At 42.7% G+C, this 18,197-nt stretch overlaps 1 protein-coding gene across 1 annotated transcript; it reads right to left on the bottom strand.

The window, feature by feature from the left end:
• Window positions 1-3,511: 3,511 nt before the first annotated feature.
• Window positions 3,512-15,372, bottom strand: LOC104550762 (alcohol dehydrogenase 1). Its single transcript, XM_061992543.1, has 9 exons — window positions 15,273-15,372; window positions 12,437-12,538; window positions 11,953-12,091; window positions 9,888-9,975; window positions 9,560-9,779; window positions 8,629-8,889; window positions 8,005-8,140; window positions 6,958-7,096; window positions 3,512-4,255 (listed from the first exon to the last, which is right to left on the bottom strand). Exons 1-9 carry the CDS (start codon window positions 15,288-15,290, stop codon window positions 4,231-4,233), a joined length of 1,128 nt encoding a protein of 375 aa, XP_061848527.1. The 5' UTR covers window positions 15,291-15,372; the 3' UTR covers window positions 3,512-4,230.
• Between the last annotated feature and the right edge of the window lie 2,825 nt (window positions 15,373-18,197).

Below are 18,197 nucleotides of genomic sequence, written 5' to 3'. Positions count from 1 at the left end.
TACCACAGGTCATAAGGGAGTCTTTCTTGTAGTGCCGAGGTACCTCCTCTCCCTTCTTCTCCACTGACCTTGATTTCAACGGAAATGTTATTCTCACATTCTCACTCGCTTCTGTTGCTGTTACAGTTCAGCATCTGCACAGCAACTTCTTCCCCTTCCCCAATATGTTAATCACAGAGGCATTGCCTCAATCAATATTTGGCTTGGCTGTGGTCGGTGGTGGGTCCATCTTAGAGTTGATTGGCATTAGCTCTTTCAGCTACAGGGGAAGTTTCTAGAAGCTCTTTGTTTAGAAAAGCCACCCCTGCAGCACCCTTGCTACCAAAACCTGGCCCATACAGAACCACTACACTACCTCAGTTTTCTCCAGACTACACGGCCCTGGGTCCCTCAGCCTTTCCTCGTAACAGAGATGTTCCAGTCCCCTGATCATCTTTGTAGCCCTTTGCTGGACTCTCTTCAGAAGTTCCCTGTCCCTCTTGAGCTGAGGAGCCCAGACCTGGACACAGGACTCCAAATGAGGCCTCACCAGGGCAGAGTAGAGGGGGAGCAGAACCTCCCTTGACCTGCTGGCCACACTCTTCTTGATGCATCCCAGGATGCCATTGGCCTTCTTGGCTATAAGGGCACATTGCTAGCCCATACCAAATTTGCTGTGAACCAGAAGTGCCAGCCCCCTCTCCACAGAGCTGCTTTCCAGCAGGAAAGCAAAATGTGTTTGCTAGTCTTCCAAACACAATTATTTGCCCAGCTTCAAAACTAGTGGTGTTTTAGGAATCGATCAGAATTTGAGGAGCTCCCTAATTGTTTGCTGAAATTTGATGTCTGGCCCACTTAGTACTGGTTACTAAAGGGGTAGGAGAATTCCCAGGTTGTTGGGAAGTCAGCAGCAACATGGTCACTGGCTGAAGGAAAAGGCAGCTGAACCATATTCCTGTGGCCCTCATGGAGTCACGGCTGGTCACAAGGCCTTCACAAGCAACGAGGATGACAGAACGCCCTGTGGACCTGGCAGCTGCCCATGCCTGTGCCTCCACGCCATTGTGCCCAGAGTAAACATGCACCATGGGCAGATGCTTGAGCTGTGCAGACATCCTGCTCCACCAGCATGCTCAGAAGCCATGATGGGAACCCGCCAGGTGGCACTGCAGTAGCAATATGGCTCTTCATGACTCACTGGGCCTTGCACAAGTGTTCACCTGCCAATGGCTGAAGATAATTGGGCAAGTGCAACTTACAACTAGCTGAATTACTAATTACTAGGCCAATTGATGACCTCTTTTTTCTTTTCCAAAGAAACCAACACATTTTTCAAATAGCGTGATAGATAATGAAGTCATTCTTATGAAGAAAGCCTGCGGGAACGGGGGCTGTTCAGTCTAGAAAAGAGGAGACTGAAGGGAGATCTTATTAACATTTACAAATATCTAAATGGTGGAGGTTGAGACATTCGTTTTTTTCTGTTGTAGCTAGCAACAGGACAAGGGGTAATGGGATGAAGCTGGAACACAAGAAGTTTGATTTAAACATAAGAAAAAAATATTTCACTGTGAGGGTGAGGGAGCCCTGGCACAGGCTCCCAGGGAGAATGTGGAGTCTCATTCCTTGGAGATCTTCAAGACCCGCCTGGACATGTTCCTATGCGACTTGATCTAGGTGAACCTGCTTCTGCAGGGAGGTTGGACTAGAGATGTCTAAAAGTCCCTTCCAACCCCTACCATTCTGTGGTTCTATGATTCATCTGCTTCCTAGGTAACACTTCATACATAAGGACATAAATGTGAACAGTGCTACATGTACTGGTATTTCATGCCTCTTATGACGCATCCAGCCTCTGCTGTTGATCTTACAGCCTGCAAAATGCTCGTAAAAAGATCTTTCAAGTGTGTAATACTCTTTTCCTTACAACGTCCGGGTGATGCTGTCCTTCATCAAAGGTGCAAATCCAACAGTGATGTGAAGACAACAGAGATTTCAGAACTGCTGACTGCCCTGCTTGCAGTTGTAAAGCACCATGGATAGCTGACATCTCTGCAAAGCATTTGACATCTATGTGAATGTGGAGAGGTGAGTTGGTACTGTTGCTCTGCAGCTTTGTCTGTACTTAAAGAAAGGTTGTGCATGTTAAAGCGTGCAACAAGTTATATTGATGTTAGTACCTGCAGTCATACTGTTTTATGCTTAAAAAGAGAACTACTGGTAACTTTTATAGCGAGACAAAGTGAGTTCTGCTCTGGCAAGGGCATTGGACTAGATGATCTCTCAAGGTCCCTTCAAACCCTTAAGATTCTGTGACTGTAAGTCCAGAAATTGCTGTAAATTAACTGACAAGATGGAATTGTTAACCTTTGATAACTCTTTTGTGTGTTTGTGATTTGTACTGTGTCATTGCTGATTTTGTTGATGGATTTCCAGAAGTTCAAAGGGCTATTGAACAAGATAAGGGTTGCTCAAGAGAGGTCAGAAAGTGTTAATAGTGTTACAAGTCCAATGGTTAGCATGGAAAGAAGGGTTTGTTTAGCAGAATGACCTGCTCTCAGTGGCAATCCTGTTCTCTGGGAGAGTCCCAGTATTCCCTGGGACTAACTACCGTTACCTATCACATTTCAATGCTAATCATTCCATATTTATATGAGTGGCACTTTCTTAAATACATATTAATTCTTCACACGTATTTATTAAATATTAAATCAACTTGTTAAATAATGAGAGAGCTAAAAATAAGGCTTAATTTCCAGTCAGAGTCTTCAAAAATTTGAGACTGATCCTTAAAAAAACACGGACAGTTTGATGGCTGCAACAAAGAAGACAATCATGTAGTAGTTTATTTTAAACTTAGGAAAAAAGCCCAACCCTCAAACACAAAACTTTGGTATATGGAGCTTGGATATGTGTAGTTTTCACTTGCTGTCTGTTCTGGTTTAGCAAGGAGCAGCTTTTGCTTGGTAACAGGGGGAGTGAGTTGCAGTGAAGACCTGGTAAAGAGTTTGTGGACTCTTCCCCCCAACCCTCCCCGTCTCCTGGGTTCACACCCATCTGCGGCCCAGCTGGGCCAATCTGGCGCCTCTGCGAGGGGAATTTGAAGTGCTGGCAGGAGGTGTAAGAGTGATACAAGATGGAGGCGACCACACAGACCCTTCAGCCAGAGAAGGAGGAAGGAAGGAGAAGCAATAGACCAATAAACTTAGGAAAAAAGCCCAACCCTCAAACACAAAACTTTGGTATATGGAGCTTGGATATGTGTAGTTTTCACTTGCTGTCTTTAGGTGTTCCTGTTCATTAGAGCTTCAAGTGAGCCTCTTGCTGTGGGCTGTTCAGCAGCTTAGTAGAGTTGCTCTCCTGTCCTCATGCTGAAGAGAAATTTGTATAAGTTTGCTTCCCTTGTGCTGAAGACCACCGGAGACAGTCACACCCTGTAGTGCTAGCAAGTCTCAACTTTATTTGCAAAGATACAACTCTTTTATAGATACAATAATCAGGCTCATACATACTGCAAAAGCTAAGCTCATCATTGGTTCCCAGTTAAATATCAATCCTGCCCCTGTTTCAACATACTTTGGATGCTTGTGGCTGCTCAACCCAAACTAAGTTCCTGTTTTCTCATCCTGTTATTATACAACTCTCTTACTCAAGGGCACCACGTCCTTGAGCAAGGGTCCAATATCTTATCGCTTAATGCTTACTGCCTAACCAGCTGTATTCTGTCATGTCCTCTTTCCTCTAGCCAAGTCTCCACAAAACTCTCTACACCCTTGCTCTTTGCTAAATTGTTGTTCACATAGCCAATGTCACATTAGAGTAGAGCACGACAAAAACATTTGTGAAGATGAAGCATTTTCAAACATCCTTCAATAGAGAGACCTCTGTGGCCTGTTCAGTAATTCTTCTACTCCATGCTTCTTGCATCTGCTTCAGTCCTACATATTTTCTCTTCTATGGGATGTAATTTTCATAACACATAAGACGGCAGCAAGTCCTATAGTTCATAACCAGATATTAAAATAAAGTTGCAGCACAATACAAGGATTTAAAGCAAGAATTACGAGAAAGAGGTAAGAGGGAAAAGCTTATTTGATCTATAAATGCTGTGCTTGAAGTCTAGGGTTTGAAATTGATCCTTCTACTCAAGGGTGGTGGTGGCAGACCTTGCAGACCCATCTGTTTGCATTTCCTGTCAGTTGTATTGGAGGATAACGAAGTTTGTACTGGTGCTGAGCCATCTGTTGAATCCTACAACACCAGGACACTGCGAATACTACAATACAAAATGACAAGTTAGCAAGTGTAGAAAAGCCCCTGGGCCTACATCAGCAGAACACTGCTGTTTCCTCTGAAAATCTAAGCTATTGCTGTTAACCAGGGTACTCCCTCCCCGCCCCTCCCAGCTCCATCTTGCAGCACAAGGACAGGGTAGATGTGCAAACCTTGCTGCAGAGCAGAGAACAAAATTCATGCAAGACCACAGAGCCTTCACTCACAAAGCCTGGGGCTTCTAGCAATCAAACACCAAATGTAGCCTGGGAGGAGGGCTCAAACACCTCTCCCTAGATACAAATGGCTCTAAGGGGAACCTTGGGATGACGCAGCTTACTCTGAGATTAAACACTGAAGTGTTTCCCTCAGTAAAAATATGGAGTTGCAACAACACCAAGATGATCAGGGGAATGGAACATCTTTCATACGAGGAAAGGCTGTGGGAACTGGGGCTGTTCAGTCTAGAGAAGAGGACACTGAGGGGAGATCTTATTGACACTTAAAAATATCTAAATAGTGGATGTCAGGAGGTTGGGACATCCCTTTTTTCTCTTGTAGCAGGACAAGGGGTAATGAGATGAAGCTGGAACACAAAAAGTTCCACTTAAACATAAGAAAAAACTATTTCACTGTGAGGGTGAGGGAGCAGTGGCACAGGCTGCCCAGAGGGGTTGTGGAGTCTCCTTCCTTGGAGATCTTCAAAACCCGCCTGGACATGTTCCTATGTGAGCTGATCTAGGTGAACCTGCTTCTGCAGGGGGGTTGGACTAGATGATCTCTAAAGGTCCCTTCCAACCCCTACCATTCTATGATTCTATGCTTCTGGCTTCAGGCTGTCTGTCAGCATGTTCCCAAAGCTGATGGTATCCTCACCACTTCCCCATTTGTTAACACTCAAATCTAAAACGTAACATTTATAGCACATCTTAAACAAGAACACTCAAAAAATTAAGTCTGTGCTGTGTAGTTAGAACCCAAGAGCAAACCTCGGGGCTAAATTCTTGTGTTACAGGCTTTTTATATTTAGAGCAAGTAACAGCTAAACTAACTGAAAACAGAATCTATTGAGCTTTCACAACATCAGAGGAATGCACCAGAGGTGAATTCTGAATTTTAAATGGGTTTATATACACTGAGTACTTTATTGCAAAGCTCTGAAGTTCAGGTAAACTACCCAGTGACTTTAGAACTAGTTGCACTGGGACTGTGTTCCCTAAATTACAAGAGGAACAGCGAGTTGCTCTTCCAGTAAACACGAGCTGTTTCAGTGTTCCTGTTCCTCATGCTAAGACATCTGTTGGAATGCAAAGTAGCAAACCTCTGACACTCTACAGCTTGGCTTTCCTAGGCTTCCTTGGTTGTGAGCTCTCTTCTGATGGGTCGTGGGCAGAGACCTCCTCATTTCACAGAACCGAAAGGGTTGGAAGGGACCTTGAAAGATCATCTAGTCCAACCCCCCTGCCAGAGCAGGACCACCTAGAGTAGGTCACACAGGAACTCGTGCAGGTGAGTCTCCAGAGGAGACTCAACAACTCACCTGGGCAGCCCGTTCCAGTGTTCCATCACTGGAGAGGTGAAGAAAGTTCTCCTTGTGTTTCTTTGCAATCTCTTATGTTCCAGCTTATACCCATTGCCCCTTGTCCTATCATTGGACATCACTGAGAAGAGCCTGGCTCCATCCTCCTGACACCCGCCCTTTACACGTTTGTAAACATTAACGAGATCACTCCTCAGTCTCCTCCAAGCTAAAGAGCCCCAGCTCCCTCAGCATTTCATTATAAGGGAGATGATGCTCTCCATCATCTTGGTGGCCCTGCACTGAACTCTCTCCAGCAGCTCTCTGTCCTTCTTGAACTGAGGGGCCCAGAACTGGACACAGTATTCCAGATGCAGTCTCACAAGGGCAGACTAGAGGGGGAGGAGAAGCTCTCTCGACCTACTAACCACAGTCCTTGTAATACAGCCCAGAATGCCATTGGTCTTCTTCGCCATGAGGGCACATTGCTGGCTCATGGTTATCCTGCTGTCCACGAAGACCCCCAGGTCCCCTTCTCCTACAGTACTAAGAGTTCACTCCCCAACCTGTACTGGTACATGGGGTTATTCTTTCCCGGATGCAAGACTCCACACTTGCCCTTGTTGAATTTGATTAGATTTCTTCCTGCCCAACCCTCCAGCCTTTCCAGGTCTCTTTGAATGGCAGCACAGCCTTCTGGTGTGTCAGCCACTCCCCCCAGTTTAGTATCATCAACAAACTTGCTGACAGTGCCCTCTGTTCCCTCAGCAAAGTCATTAATGAATAAATTGAACAGTACTGGTCCCAGCACTGAACCCTGAGGGACTCCACTAGACACAAGACTCCAACCAGACCTTGCTCTATTGATCACAACTCTCTACCTTCTTTCCTTCAACTAGTTACCTCCCAATCCAATTCCCAATCCACCTCATTTGTGTGATCTTTTCTCTCTCTGCCACTCAGAATCTTTGCTCAAACTAGAATCAGAAAGTTCTTTTGCAAGGAAAGATGTTGCATTTCAAAAGCTAAAGCTGGTTTTATTACTACAGATGCACCCCACTGACACAACTCTGGGAGAGATTACGTGGCACAGTGGGTTGCCTTCTCCATTCTCTGACATGCAGTCAGTTACCATATAGCTCCTTTAGATTATTCATGTAGCCCCTTTACAATTAAACAATATTCACCTCTTCCCTGTCCTTAGCAGATCAAATCCTTCATTGATTTTAGAGAAAGGAAGTGTGTGGGTTATTAATGGATCTAGAACAAATTTTTTCTTCATATAGTCAGCAACCAGTTTAGGGACTGAATCTTTACTCTTCCAGCCTGAAAAAAACCACAGACAATGGATAACGACACATTGAATCCTTGTGAAAACAGACAAAACTGATGGCAGATTAAATTTTATATAAACTTTCTGTAGCAGAATAGCATGATGAAATATTGCAGCATGTCTTTAACTTTACAAAGACATAATAAATAGTAGGATGCCCTTCCAGAGGAATCTGATTTGTCTCTGCTATTTTATTCAGGTGTCCATTGAATACAGAGGAATCGGTTGTGAGTGAGAAAACCTGTCGTTGGAAACAAGTTCTGAGCAAGTCAGAGCTTGCTGAGTGTGGGACTCTGCTGGGAGAGCCTAGAAGAGAAAAAAAAACTGGAAGGGACTGATGGCAGCTGGCAAGGGGCTGAGCTTATGTGGAAATCTAGTGGGTCTGACCCCCGATGTCCTTTGGAATGCTGACTCTCCTTCTCTCCCATTCTCTAATATTCTTTTTCTATCCCTCTCATTCTTCTTTTTGCTCTTGCTCTTTCTCTCCTACTCCCTCTTTCCTCTCTCCCTCATCTTTTCGTCATATTCTCTTTTTCTCCCCTTGTCCCTTTATCTTTCTCCTTTTCACACTTCTCCATTGTCTCTTCGCCCTCCTCCTTTTTCTCCATTTGTCTTTTTCCCTAATTTCCCCTTTCTTTCTTCTTCTCCTCTTTTTCTCTATTTTTTTGTCTTTTTATCTCCTTCTCTGCCTCTTCTTCCTCCCTCTCTCCCTCTTGGTTTTTCTCTCTCCTTCTCTTGCCATTAACTAACGGTTACATTTACTTCTCTTTGTGCTTCTTTGTCAGCAAAATAGCTATCAGTCTTACTTCCCATAGGCCAACCTAAGCAATGAATTTAGATCAATCCTATTTCTTTCAAGATGATTTACAGTGAGTTAAATCACATCTTTCCAAGTGCTTACCTCCAAAAACAGACCCTTTCCAAGTGCGACCAGTGAAGAGGAGCATGGGGTCAAAATTGATGTTTTGTGCCGCAGGGGGTAGTCCCACAATCACACTGACTCCATAGTTGCACTGACAACAGGCCAAGGCTGCAGTCTGCATTGGAAACAGAAAGGCAACCCAGAGTCATGCAATATTTGCCACTGGGGCGGAAAAGTTTGAATTCCTTCTCCTCCTCTCTGGGCTCAGCCTGCGATTAATTTTTGTTTTAACTGAAATCACATCAAACAACTTCTATTGGATCTGCTCACAACATTGTGTCTCCTGTCATGGGTTCGGTACGTCCTAGCTTTGTCCTCCTTCCCCATTTTGTCTTAGTCATTAATGACAAGTCACTGTTGGCAAGCAGATAGTGAAACGTCCCGTGGTTATGCCAGGGGACTACATAGAAGTTCCCTTGGCTAATTTTTTGAGTGTGCTTCTGTCCCTGCATCTCCATGGCAGAGAGCTGGACTTAACAGGTTTGAAGTTAGCTTGAGACTTTGCCAGTGGCTCGCGGCTCCTCACACTCAGTGCTTAGTGAGCAAGCGACAACAGTGGTAACAAGATAATGCCTCATTTGACCACATCATTTGGTTCCATACCATGGTTTCGGTACGGCCAATGACTTCGAATGAGTAGTCCACACCGTCGCCAGTCATTTCAATCAACACTTCATGAATGGGCTTCTTGAAATCTTTTGGGTTGACACAGTCGGTGGCTCCCAGCTCCTTGGCCTTGGCAAACTTGTTGCTATTGGTATCAACAGCAATGATGCGGGAAGCACCAGCCACCTTGCAGCCCATCACAACAGAGAGGCCAACACCTCCAAGGCCAAAGACGGCACAGGTGGAGCCTGGTTCCACCTATAATAATCACATAAATGGGACACATTGTTACTGTAAAGGTAAAGTACGATGCATTTTCTTATTATCAATTACCTGCTGAGACAGAAGTTGCACATGCATACCCCCTACTCCAGTAGTCAACTATACTATTGTAATCCTACATGGGACTAAAATAAATTGTCCCTAAAATACATTTCTGAGACCAGGTTTTCACTACATGTCTCAGTTTCATGTTTATAGACACATTTCTTTTAATGATGCTTTATATTTCAGTGATGTTAAAATCTGTAGTGCTACTCCAGGGGGCACAGTGCCAGTTGTAAAAGTCACGTCTATGTATTGCTACAAATTATGAGTGTTGTATATGTGTTGTATATGTAAGCTTCCATGTATTTCTACATTTAAATTACAGTAAACCAAATCAGCTCTGATGCAACAAATTTCTAGGGGTGATAAAGCTTTGGGAGAAAACTTAATAGATGGTAATAAATATTTTTACAGGATTTTGAATTGAAGACTTTTGAGTACCTTGGAAACAGAGAAACTGAAGTAGGAAAAGAACTAGCATCTTCTTTCCACCCTCAACAGAGTCTACGCCTCCTGGCTGCCATGCTGACAACCCACTCAGAGGCCACACAGTCCTGAACAGACCACACAGGACACCAGAACCACCCAGCATGATACTTACCTTGGCAGTCTGCACAGCAGCCCCATAACCAGTTGAAAATCCACAGCCAATTAGACAAACTTTTTCCAGAGGAGCAGCAGAGTCAATTTTGGCTATGGCAAATTCATCCACTACTGTGTATTCAGTGAAGGTACTTGTACCAATAAAATGGTGAATTGCTTTTCCTTTACAGGTGAATCTAGTGGTGCCATCAGACATTAATCCAGTAGCTGTACTAAAGCTGTTTGAAAGATGACCAGAAACAATGGCAAGTGAGATGTGTTCAATGTGATCAGTTTTGTATGAATAAAAATCAAAAAAGAGTTGCAGATAACTCAAGAACACTCACTCATTTTTACTGCACAGATTACCCTTGGTGTTTAAGCAACTCTTGCACTCCCCACACTGTGGAACTATGAGTGGAATAACCTTGTCTCCTAGAAATAGAATGGTAATGACAGCAGATGAAGAAAGGCAAATAAGAATCATGCAAGTAAAACCATGAAGCAAGTGTATTTAATCCCTAAATTAATATGCACTAGGAGTGCAGTGGTGGTTTCATTTCCTTCTGCTGCCCTTGGAAGACAGACAAGCTCTCGTTTATAAAGGACATCATTAGGACAAAGTTATGACAACTATTTTCAATATGTGAAATTTCTGGTGTCTTTCATAGAACTGAGTCTGAGCTATGTCGTAAAACTGTGTTGGCTACTGACATTCCTGAAGTACTCATTCAGCAGCTTAATGCATCTTCTAACTTACAGGAAAATACTAATACACAAGTAAAGAAACTAAGGTAAAAACTGGCATCCACTAGGACAACATCTCTAATTCTCTACCATAATTATATAACTACCAAAGTAAAACCCAGCTTCCAGGTGCAATTTTCTAACTGATGTGCACTTTTTAGAGCAAAAATATAACCTCTAAGCAGGTAATCCCTAACACAGATTGTTTTGTGATTTGGCAGTTCTAAAATGTGGCTAATCCTTGATATTTTGAAAGTCGAGGGAAAACTTTGATTTCTGCTAAAAAATGGAAAATACCTACAGGACATGAAAGGCCTCCATTACTCTGACTCACACTTAGAACTGTCATATGGCCTTAGTAATCATTCTGCTAAAGAAACTTTGCCCGTCTTGGGGTCTTTTTTAGAACCTGAACGTGTAGATTAAGCAACATCTAAGAAATGTGATTTTGTATGTGTGTGTATATGCATGTTCTGGCCTGCTGTTTCAGCTCACCTGGAAATACATGGCAACTAGAATTGTACAACAGAGTCATTTACAAACCCAGACATCAAAGAAGAAGCAGTTAGAGCTATCACTGAAATCTGCATAATACATATTAGTTTGGAGTTAAAGCAGAAATCTCTGACAAAAATTTTTCAATCACACATACCAACCTGCTTTAGACAGACTTCAGACTTGTTGCCAGTATGAACAAAGACGCTGGAAGCATGTGGGTGTTAAAAGTGAATTACTTAGGTATTGTAACAAAATGCCTAGATGAAATTGTGCATTTCTATGCAGACTTTGTTCACTGCTGGTCCAGGTAAGTGTCCTCTGAGCAATCCAGCCCTCAGGGAGCAGTGCTGATTCACCAGCACTGGTGCTGCACACAAGAAAAGCCTGCAGCAGGCTGGGCACCCCAGTTGTTCCCTGGTACTTTTAAAATGAAGTAATTGAACACATAGACCTAAGTTCCAGTCTGCTGAAGTCAACGGATTATTTAGCTGTTAAGGGAATGAAAAGAAGATATTTGACATGTTGTCTAGCATCTTGCTTTGTCTTATTTTTGAGGGAGAGACATTAGTTGGGTAAACTGTGGAACACAAAAAGTTCCACTTAAACATAAGAAAAAACTATTTCACTGTGAAGATGACAGAGCAGTGGAACAGGCTGCCCAGAGGGGTTGTGGAGTCTCCTTCCTTGAAGGTCTTCAAGACCCTCCTGGACATGTTCCTATGCGACCTGATCTAGGTGACCCTGCTTCTGCAGGGAGGTTGGACTAGATGATCTCTAAAGGTCCCTTCCAACCCCTACCGTTCTGTGATACTGTGATTCTGTGAAACTAAAGGACCTGCAGCTAAGACCCGATTTTCTATGACCAACAGCAAAGATCCTATGTTCCTAATCCTATGACAGGATAAGTGATATGTAGGTGGAACACAAGCTGCAGATGTTTTTGCCAAAACCAAAAGAAACTGAATAGAAAATCTGAAAATAAATCAATATTGGGAACACAGAAAGATATAAACAGTACATAGCTTCCTTTAAGGTATCCTTGAAAAAATTCAAAGTTGGAACATTTCCCTCTGCAAGACAAGTCCTCATGCATGTAACTAATCGTATTTGACTTAAGCAGGAGTCTGGAAATTCAGTACAGGGTTCGTGTTCACTGTTGTTTCTTACCTGGTTTGACTGAAGTTACTCCCTGCCCAATACTCTCCACAACACCGGCTGCTTCGTGCCCAAGAATTATTGGAAAAGGCACAACCAGTGCACCAGTTATCACATGGTCATCAGATCGACAGATCCCTGTGGCCACGATCTGATTTAGAGAAAAGACAAGAACATTTTAGCATTTAACTATGTCAAATCACATGCAGAAGTGAAATGATACCACGTATTTGTAGAAGTCACTTGCTTCCCTCCAAAATCACTTATGCACACAATAAATCTACAGGTAAAACCACTTTTGGTTATGTGATTCATTATTTTCACAGTTTGTATTAATTTTTAATCTACAAAGCAAGGCTCCTCTGAATAGTTGCTATGCTATACTCATCTAGTGGATGTTTTCCAACTGGATCCTAAAAATCTATAGAAAGAATTCTGATAAACAGCAGCATAGAATGCAAGTTGTAGTAGTTGCTTTAAATTTTACTCTTCATACCTTGATGCGAACTTCGTGTGCTTTTGGTGGGGCAACTTCCACTTCCTCAATAGAAAACGGTTTATTGGCTTCCCACATTACTGCTGCCTTACATTTGATAACCTGCAAACAGATAAATTAAAATGGGAATGGCACTTGCAAGTCACCATACAGAGAGATTCTTACATTTCTGCATGTGAAACTTCTGCTCCTATTTGGTGGAGGAGATGGAAAAACTACGGGAAAAATCACTCCAAACACAAAATGCAACAAAAAAGAGAACAACAAAGCCCAGTGTAAACCCGCTTTTTTCCCTCACCAAGATCACGCCTCACTTTGTTCTTATTTCTGTCATACAAAGCTTTCTGTAACATGTATATTAGTCTCCTAGGACAGTCTCCTTATCCATCCTCATTGCTTCTTCTCTGTTTCTAATTTCCTTGGAGGATTATTTTTGCCATATGGAATTACTGGTCTATATTGTGTCTTCTTGGATATGGCTCACTGTCACAACGTGTGTTGCCTAGAACTCCCTTGGTTAGCAACTGACAAAATTGCTAAGGATAGACTTTGGAAGCTAATACATGTTTCTAAACATTCTATTAAACCCAAGTTCAGCCATGAGGAGATGACAGAGACGACACCTATGTAAACTGACATAGCACTACACAGAGGCAATCTTGAAGAAGCAGCAGTCCCTTTAGTGCAAGATTATCCGTGCTACGGTACTTTGCTTCTCAGAAAGGACATTTAACTCAGGTGAGGGTACTCTCAATACTCAAAATAGGTTTTTTTGTCTGTTAGGCTAAAGTTTGTCCCTTAGGTCTGCAGTCCTTGTCCAGGTGCTGCCAGGCCTCAGGGCTTCTCTGATCATCTGCCACGGAGAGAAAAATGTTCTTAGAAGAGAGAGGAGTATTGTCATTCCTCAATGCCAGGCTCTCAGACAGAAGACAGCTTGTTTCCACCTTGCAAGCTCACTCCTAGTCTATTTGAAGGTAGTGAGGCCTGTCCCCATTTCAATTCCTGTTCTTCCTTGCTATTCTCTGCCCATCTCAAAGCTTTATACAGCACCAGGCCTTGTCAACCTGGGATTGAGACAACCTGACACCAGTGTTCTCCCAAGTGCTCAGGGGGGAAAAAAAAAAAAGCAAGTAACTTTTGATATCAAAGCTTTTCAAGTAGTTGTAGAAATAATGTTTGACTACCAATAAACTATCAATTGGTAACAAAGAAAATAATTAGTTGGAAATGTTAAGCATGTGAAATAAAATAGTGAGTTTTCAGCAGTCAGACTTATAGTGGGAATGAGCACAATGCTTTCAAAAAGACAGATTCAAGAGAGGTTTGCACTAAATTTAACATTTCATGTGTCAAATGCAAGTGTGATTAGTAAAAATAAATCACAAGTTAGGGCACAGATCGTATTTTAAAGGAAAGTTACTTAAGGGCTTATATATTTATTTAAACTGTACCCGACATGGCAGAAGAATGATTTAAAAACTTCCACATGCAAAGCCCACGTGGCATTTATAAGAATAAAGGTAGCCAAGAACTGTGGATTGGTGAAAACAAATAAATCTCTCCTACAATTAGTCATTGGTTAACTATTTCTCTAATGATTGGGTCCCTGTGAACTTCTACTGACGATACTAGGATAACAGAGGTGCCCCAACAGCATTTCATGTATGTATTTCACCCATTTCATCTATTAATGCAGGCATTAGCTGGAGTCATAGGGTTTTGTTTCTTACAAGTTACTGCAGCAAGGGGAGGGTGGGTGTAATAATATAGTCTTTTAGAGAGCATAAGGATTATGCTGCTTGGCCAGGTAAACTGCACAAAACTCACAAATTACTCTCAGATCAACACAGTAAAAACCAGGCAGTTTTGTTACATCACAACAATTAATTTACCATGCTCAGCTCAAGGATGGGCAGAAGATTGAACTTGGTGAATTTACCTACAAGTGAGCTACAAGCAAGTTTGCATTTGCAGTATCTCAGCATTAAAGAGAACTTTACATTTGTTTTCTCTTGTTTTGCTTTGTTTCAGAAGAGTGAAGACAGCTGTCAGTAACAGCAAATGATCCTGGTATTTTCTTAAGGTGCATTCCAGCAAGTTTCCTGACCATTCACCTCTCTTGCATGTTTCTGGGTGTATGTTAGCATCTCTCAGATAGTGCAAGAAGCAACACATACTACCTTCAGCACTGGTATTAAGCTTTATCTCTCTTGTCAGTTAGCAAAGAAATAACATAAATACTCATTCCAGCCCCAGCTCAGTACTGCATTGCATGTGATACTTACTTTTGGTCTTACATTAACTTAAGCTCCAGTCTTGTTATATGCATATTCAAATTTAACGACTGTCCTAACATCAGCACAATTACACCCTCAAAATTAACTATATCTTTCTTTTTTTTAGAAAACAAACTGATATGAATGATAAAGAAGCTAAAAATAGTTTAAATCACCATGGGAACTGAGAGCAGAAACTGACATAGCTGATAACACATTTATCTGGACACTTACTACACCGTGTCACATTTTAGAATGTGCAATCAGAGATATAAAGTCATTTGCTAACCATGGAGAGAGGTTTTTCTCATTCTGGTGCTGTTACCTTATGTTACCTCCCTGTTTAAAAACAAATAAATCATCACCTTAAATAGTGTAAACTCATTCCCTAGGAGAGTACAGTGATTTGCAAATAAAGGCAGCTCTTCTGTACCAGCTTCCACCTAAAGTCACCTATGCAATACCACCAGGACTTATGGTGTCCCTGCAAAGAAATTGCATTTAAAGAAGCATTACTCAGCTGAAGCAAAGAAACTTTTCCAATATCAACCTTTGCTTACTTTGCCTGCTGTGCTCATGTTGACTGGTGTGTGTCTGTTTCAAATCTTGCCACGTCTGATTTCCTGCACCAAGAATTTAGCCAGCTGCAAAGCAGTCAGGTTGCTGATACGAGTTCTGTCCAATACACTGGAACCTGGTCTTTTGAAGTGCTCCTGCAAGTGCACTGCTCTGACCTCCTTAGCCAAGCCTCCCAGACCAGCGTCCCACCCCGTAATCAACCAAAGAGCTGCAATGAAAATAAACCACCCATCTGCTGAAACTGCACTCTTTACAGCAATTCTGTCTACCTGATTCCTTTATCACGCTTTCCCCCACCCTTTAAAGCAAAAGCCCTGGCTGGAAGCTGTTCCCTCTTTCTACCTCCCCGGGAAGCTGCCATCTAAATCCACTGTTCTCAGTGGCACTTTTAAGTGCAAAGAGAAAAGGGGAGAGTGGCTTTTGAATTCACAGCAGCTTGAACGTGGAGAAAACTTGAAGCCTTTGCTGAATTACTTTATTGGCACTTGTTAAGAGCCCAGCTGATACATTAACACATGCTACTGGGCAAGCTGCTTGAGAAATATACAGCATCTGGCTCTGGCTGTGGCTGTACCTGCCCCCAATTCCGTAGCTTTACAGTCCGTCTACTCATTAATTGGTTGTAACCAAGGACAACATGAGAATTGTGCTGACGTGAAAACAAAAATCACTAAGTCATCAAGAAATGCTGCAAGAGGATGCATGTTTCTTACCACGTGCAACACCCTGCTCAATTTGCAAGTGACTGCCTGACCCATCAGTTCCAGCAACACCTGCCAGTGCAGGCCCAACCACTGCGCACATGCCTATATAACAGCCCTCTCCTGGAACAATGTCCTGGTGCAGGGAATGGGGTGGAGGGAAGCACAGGATGGCTTTGCTGTGGTTTTCAAGCCTCTGAAACAAAGATTTTTTCCCTTCAGAAAGAAGCTCCACAGAAATTACTCTCCACAAGATGCAGGGGGGTCTCTGCTCCAGCACACCTCCTCCTTTCTTCCCTCACTGACCTTTGGGTCTACGTGATTGCTTCTCTCTCATCTAACTCTTTCCACCTCCACCAACTCCTCCTCTTCTGGCTTCTTAAAAAGTGACTGTGGAGATGCTCAATAGTCTCATCCACAGAGGTGGGTCTGACAGAGCTGGGGAAAGTTTTGAACACCTTTTTACAGAGGCCACCATCGCAGCCCCCTCCCCATTACCAAAAATGACTCCACATGAACCTAACATGCTCTGTCAATCAGGTTCATGAACAGGCCAAAATCTGCCCTCCAGAAGTCCAAGATAGCAGTTATGCTGACATCCCTGCTTCCATCTCCAAGAATCTAAAACTCTTATCATTTCATGATTGCTATGCCCAAGATGGCCTCCATATGGACACTATGACTCTAATGATGTGGATATAATCTAGATGGAAGCAACAAATTATTTCTCCTGCTTACTGTAGTGAGCTAACAAAATACATTGTTTTCCCATACAAAATTAGTCAGTTTAACTTGTATTCCCCCTCAAGAAGTTGCTTAAACATGGGCTTGTTACCACCTTGCTCTGAGCCCCTTTTCCTGACACTCAGCCAGCAGAAACCCTGACACAACAACTGGGAGAGGTCCCATGTATGAACAGCCAAACTCAAAAAAACAAAGACTAATCATTGTTCTCCCAGCTAGAGAAAAATCTGTTCCTGGACTGCTCCACACTCCATATACCTAGACATCTCTAACCTGAAAGCAGAGTGACAGCTAAAAACTGCAGAGCAGACAACACCGCTATCACAGAGGATGTCTTGCCGTATCAAGATGAAAATTTGTGAGGTGTGGTGTAATTAAAAGATTGGTAGTGTAACACAAAATGTCAACACAAAAACAATGCATATAAAACCCTATAAATTCTCTCAGTAAGGCCTTCACAGTAGAAGAGTCTACAAAGCCTCAGGAGGTAAGGCCTAGTGACTTGCACTTCCTAGAGAAACTTGTAGCAGAATGAAGTATTTCTAGTCCATTCCATTCCTTGACGGTTATCTTTCTCTTTTCCTCCTTTGTTCTGAAGTTCCTATCCCTTCTCCTCATTGCTGTCTTCTCAGATCCCTTTATGTTTCCCCTCGAAACGTTCCTCATTTCTTTAGCTATATGCACATCAACTCCATGAGATTTTTCTTTTATTTTTTTTTTCAAGGAATGGATCTGAAGCCACTTGAAAACCATCTCCTTTGGCTAGGGGGTGTACCTCCAACAGGGGCCACTGGGAAGTGGATCCTGCCTGCAGCCTATGCAGAGATACGTGGCACAGTCTTTAGGAAGAAGGCGGCAAGAAACACGACTGCACTTGGCACCAGTGAAACACGAGCTGACTTGCATTGTAGAAGCTGGTTTACCTGCATTGCTCTGCCAAACTGCTCAAGGTGCTGAGCATGGGGCCCAAGATCAACATGTACAGCAGCCCTGGTACACATAAGAACTATAGTGACACCCCTTTATGACTTGCTCACACAGGCCCTCAGGCTCAACACTTTGCTCTGACTTTTGCCAGAACATACTTAACTGATGCCTAGTCCCAACACACTCCCCTTTTAGGACAGTTAACTACTAAGAGAATTTTCGTTTATGCTTATCTCTGTATTGTATTCTTTCTTGTGCAATTAAAATACGATATTAATTTATCAGCTTTTTATCTGTCCTTGTCCTTGATCATGTGGCACGGGTACTTTCTCTCCAGTCATTTATTAACTTCAGCAGATCCCAGTGAAATGCAGTGTGAAACAGAAAAGAAAGAATACATTGGGAGTTGTAATGGCTGGTGAATTTCACAAAATGGATGTTAGGAGCAGTGAACAAAGGCCCAATCATGCAACTCGAGATCATCTTTACTTGGGGATTGCAACCTGGGCAAAGGGCATGAAATACTGACCATGC

Source organism: Colius striatus, chromosome 3 (genome assembly GCF_028858725.1).
Source record: "Colius striatus isolate bColStr4 chromosome 3, bColStr4.1.hap1, whole genome shotgun sequence".
NCBI lineage: Eukaryota > Metazoa > Chordata > Aves > Coliiformes > Coliidae > Colius > Colius striatus.
This window is presented reverse-complemented; position numbering and strand designations above follow the sequence as displayed.

Bases quoted from the DNA above. Each gene is read 5' to 3' on its own strand.
- LOC104550762 (XM_061992543.1), bottom strand. The intron at 12,092-12,436 runs GTATGAAGAGTA...TCTCTAAATCAG, and splicing joins CACACGAAGTTCGCATCAAG to ATCGTGGCCACAGGGATCTG. The intron at 9,780-9,887 runs GTGAGTGTTCTT...TCTTTCAAACAG, and splicing joins AATCTGTGCAGTAAAAATGA to CTTTAGTACAGCTACTGGAT.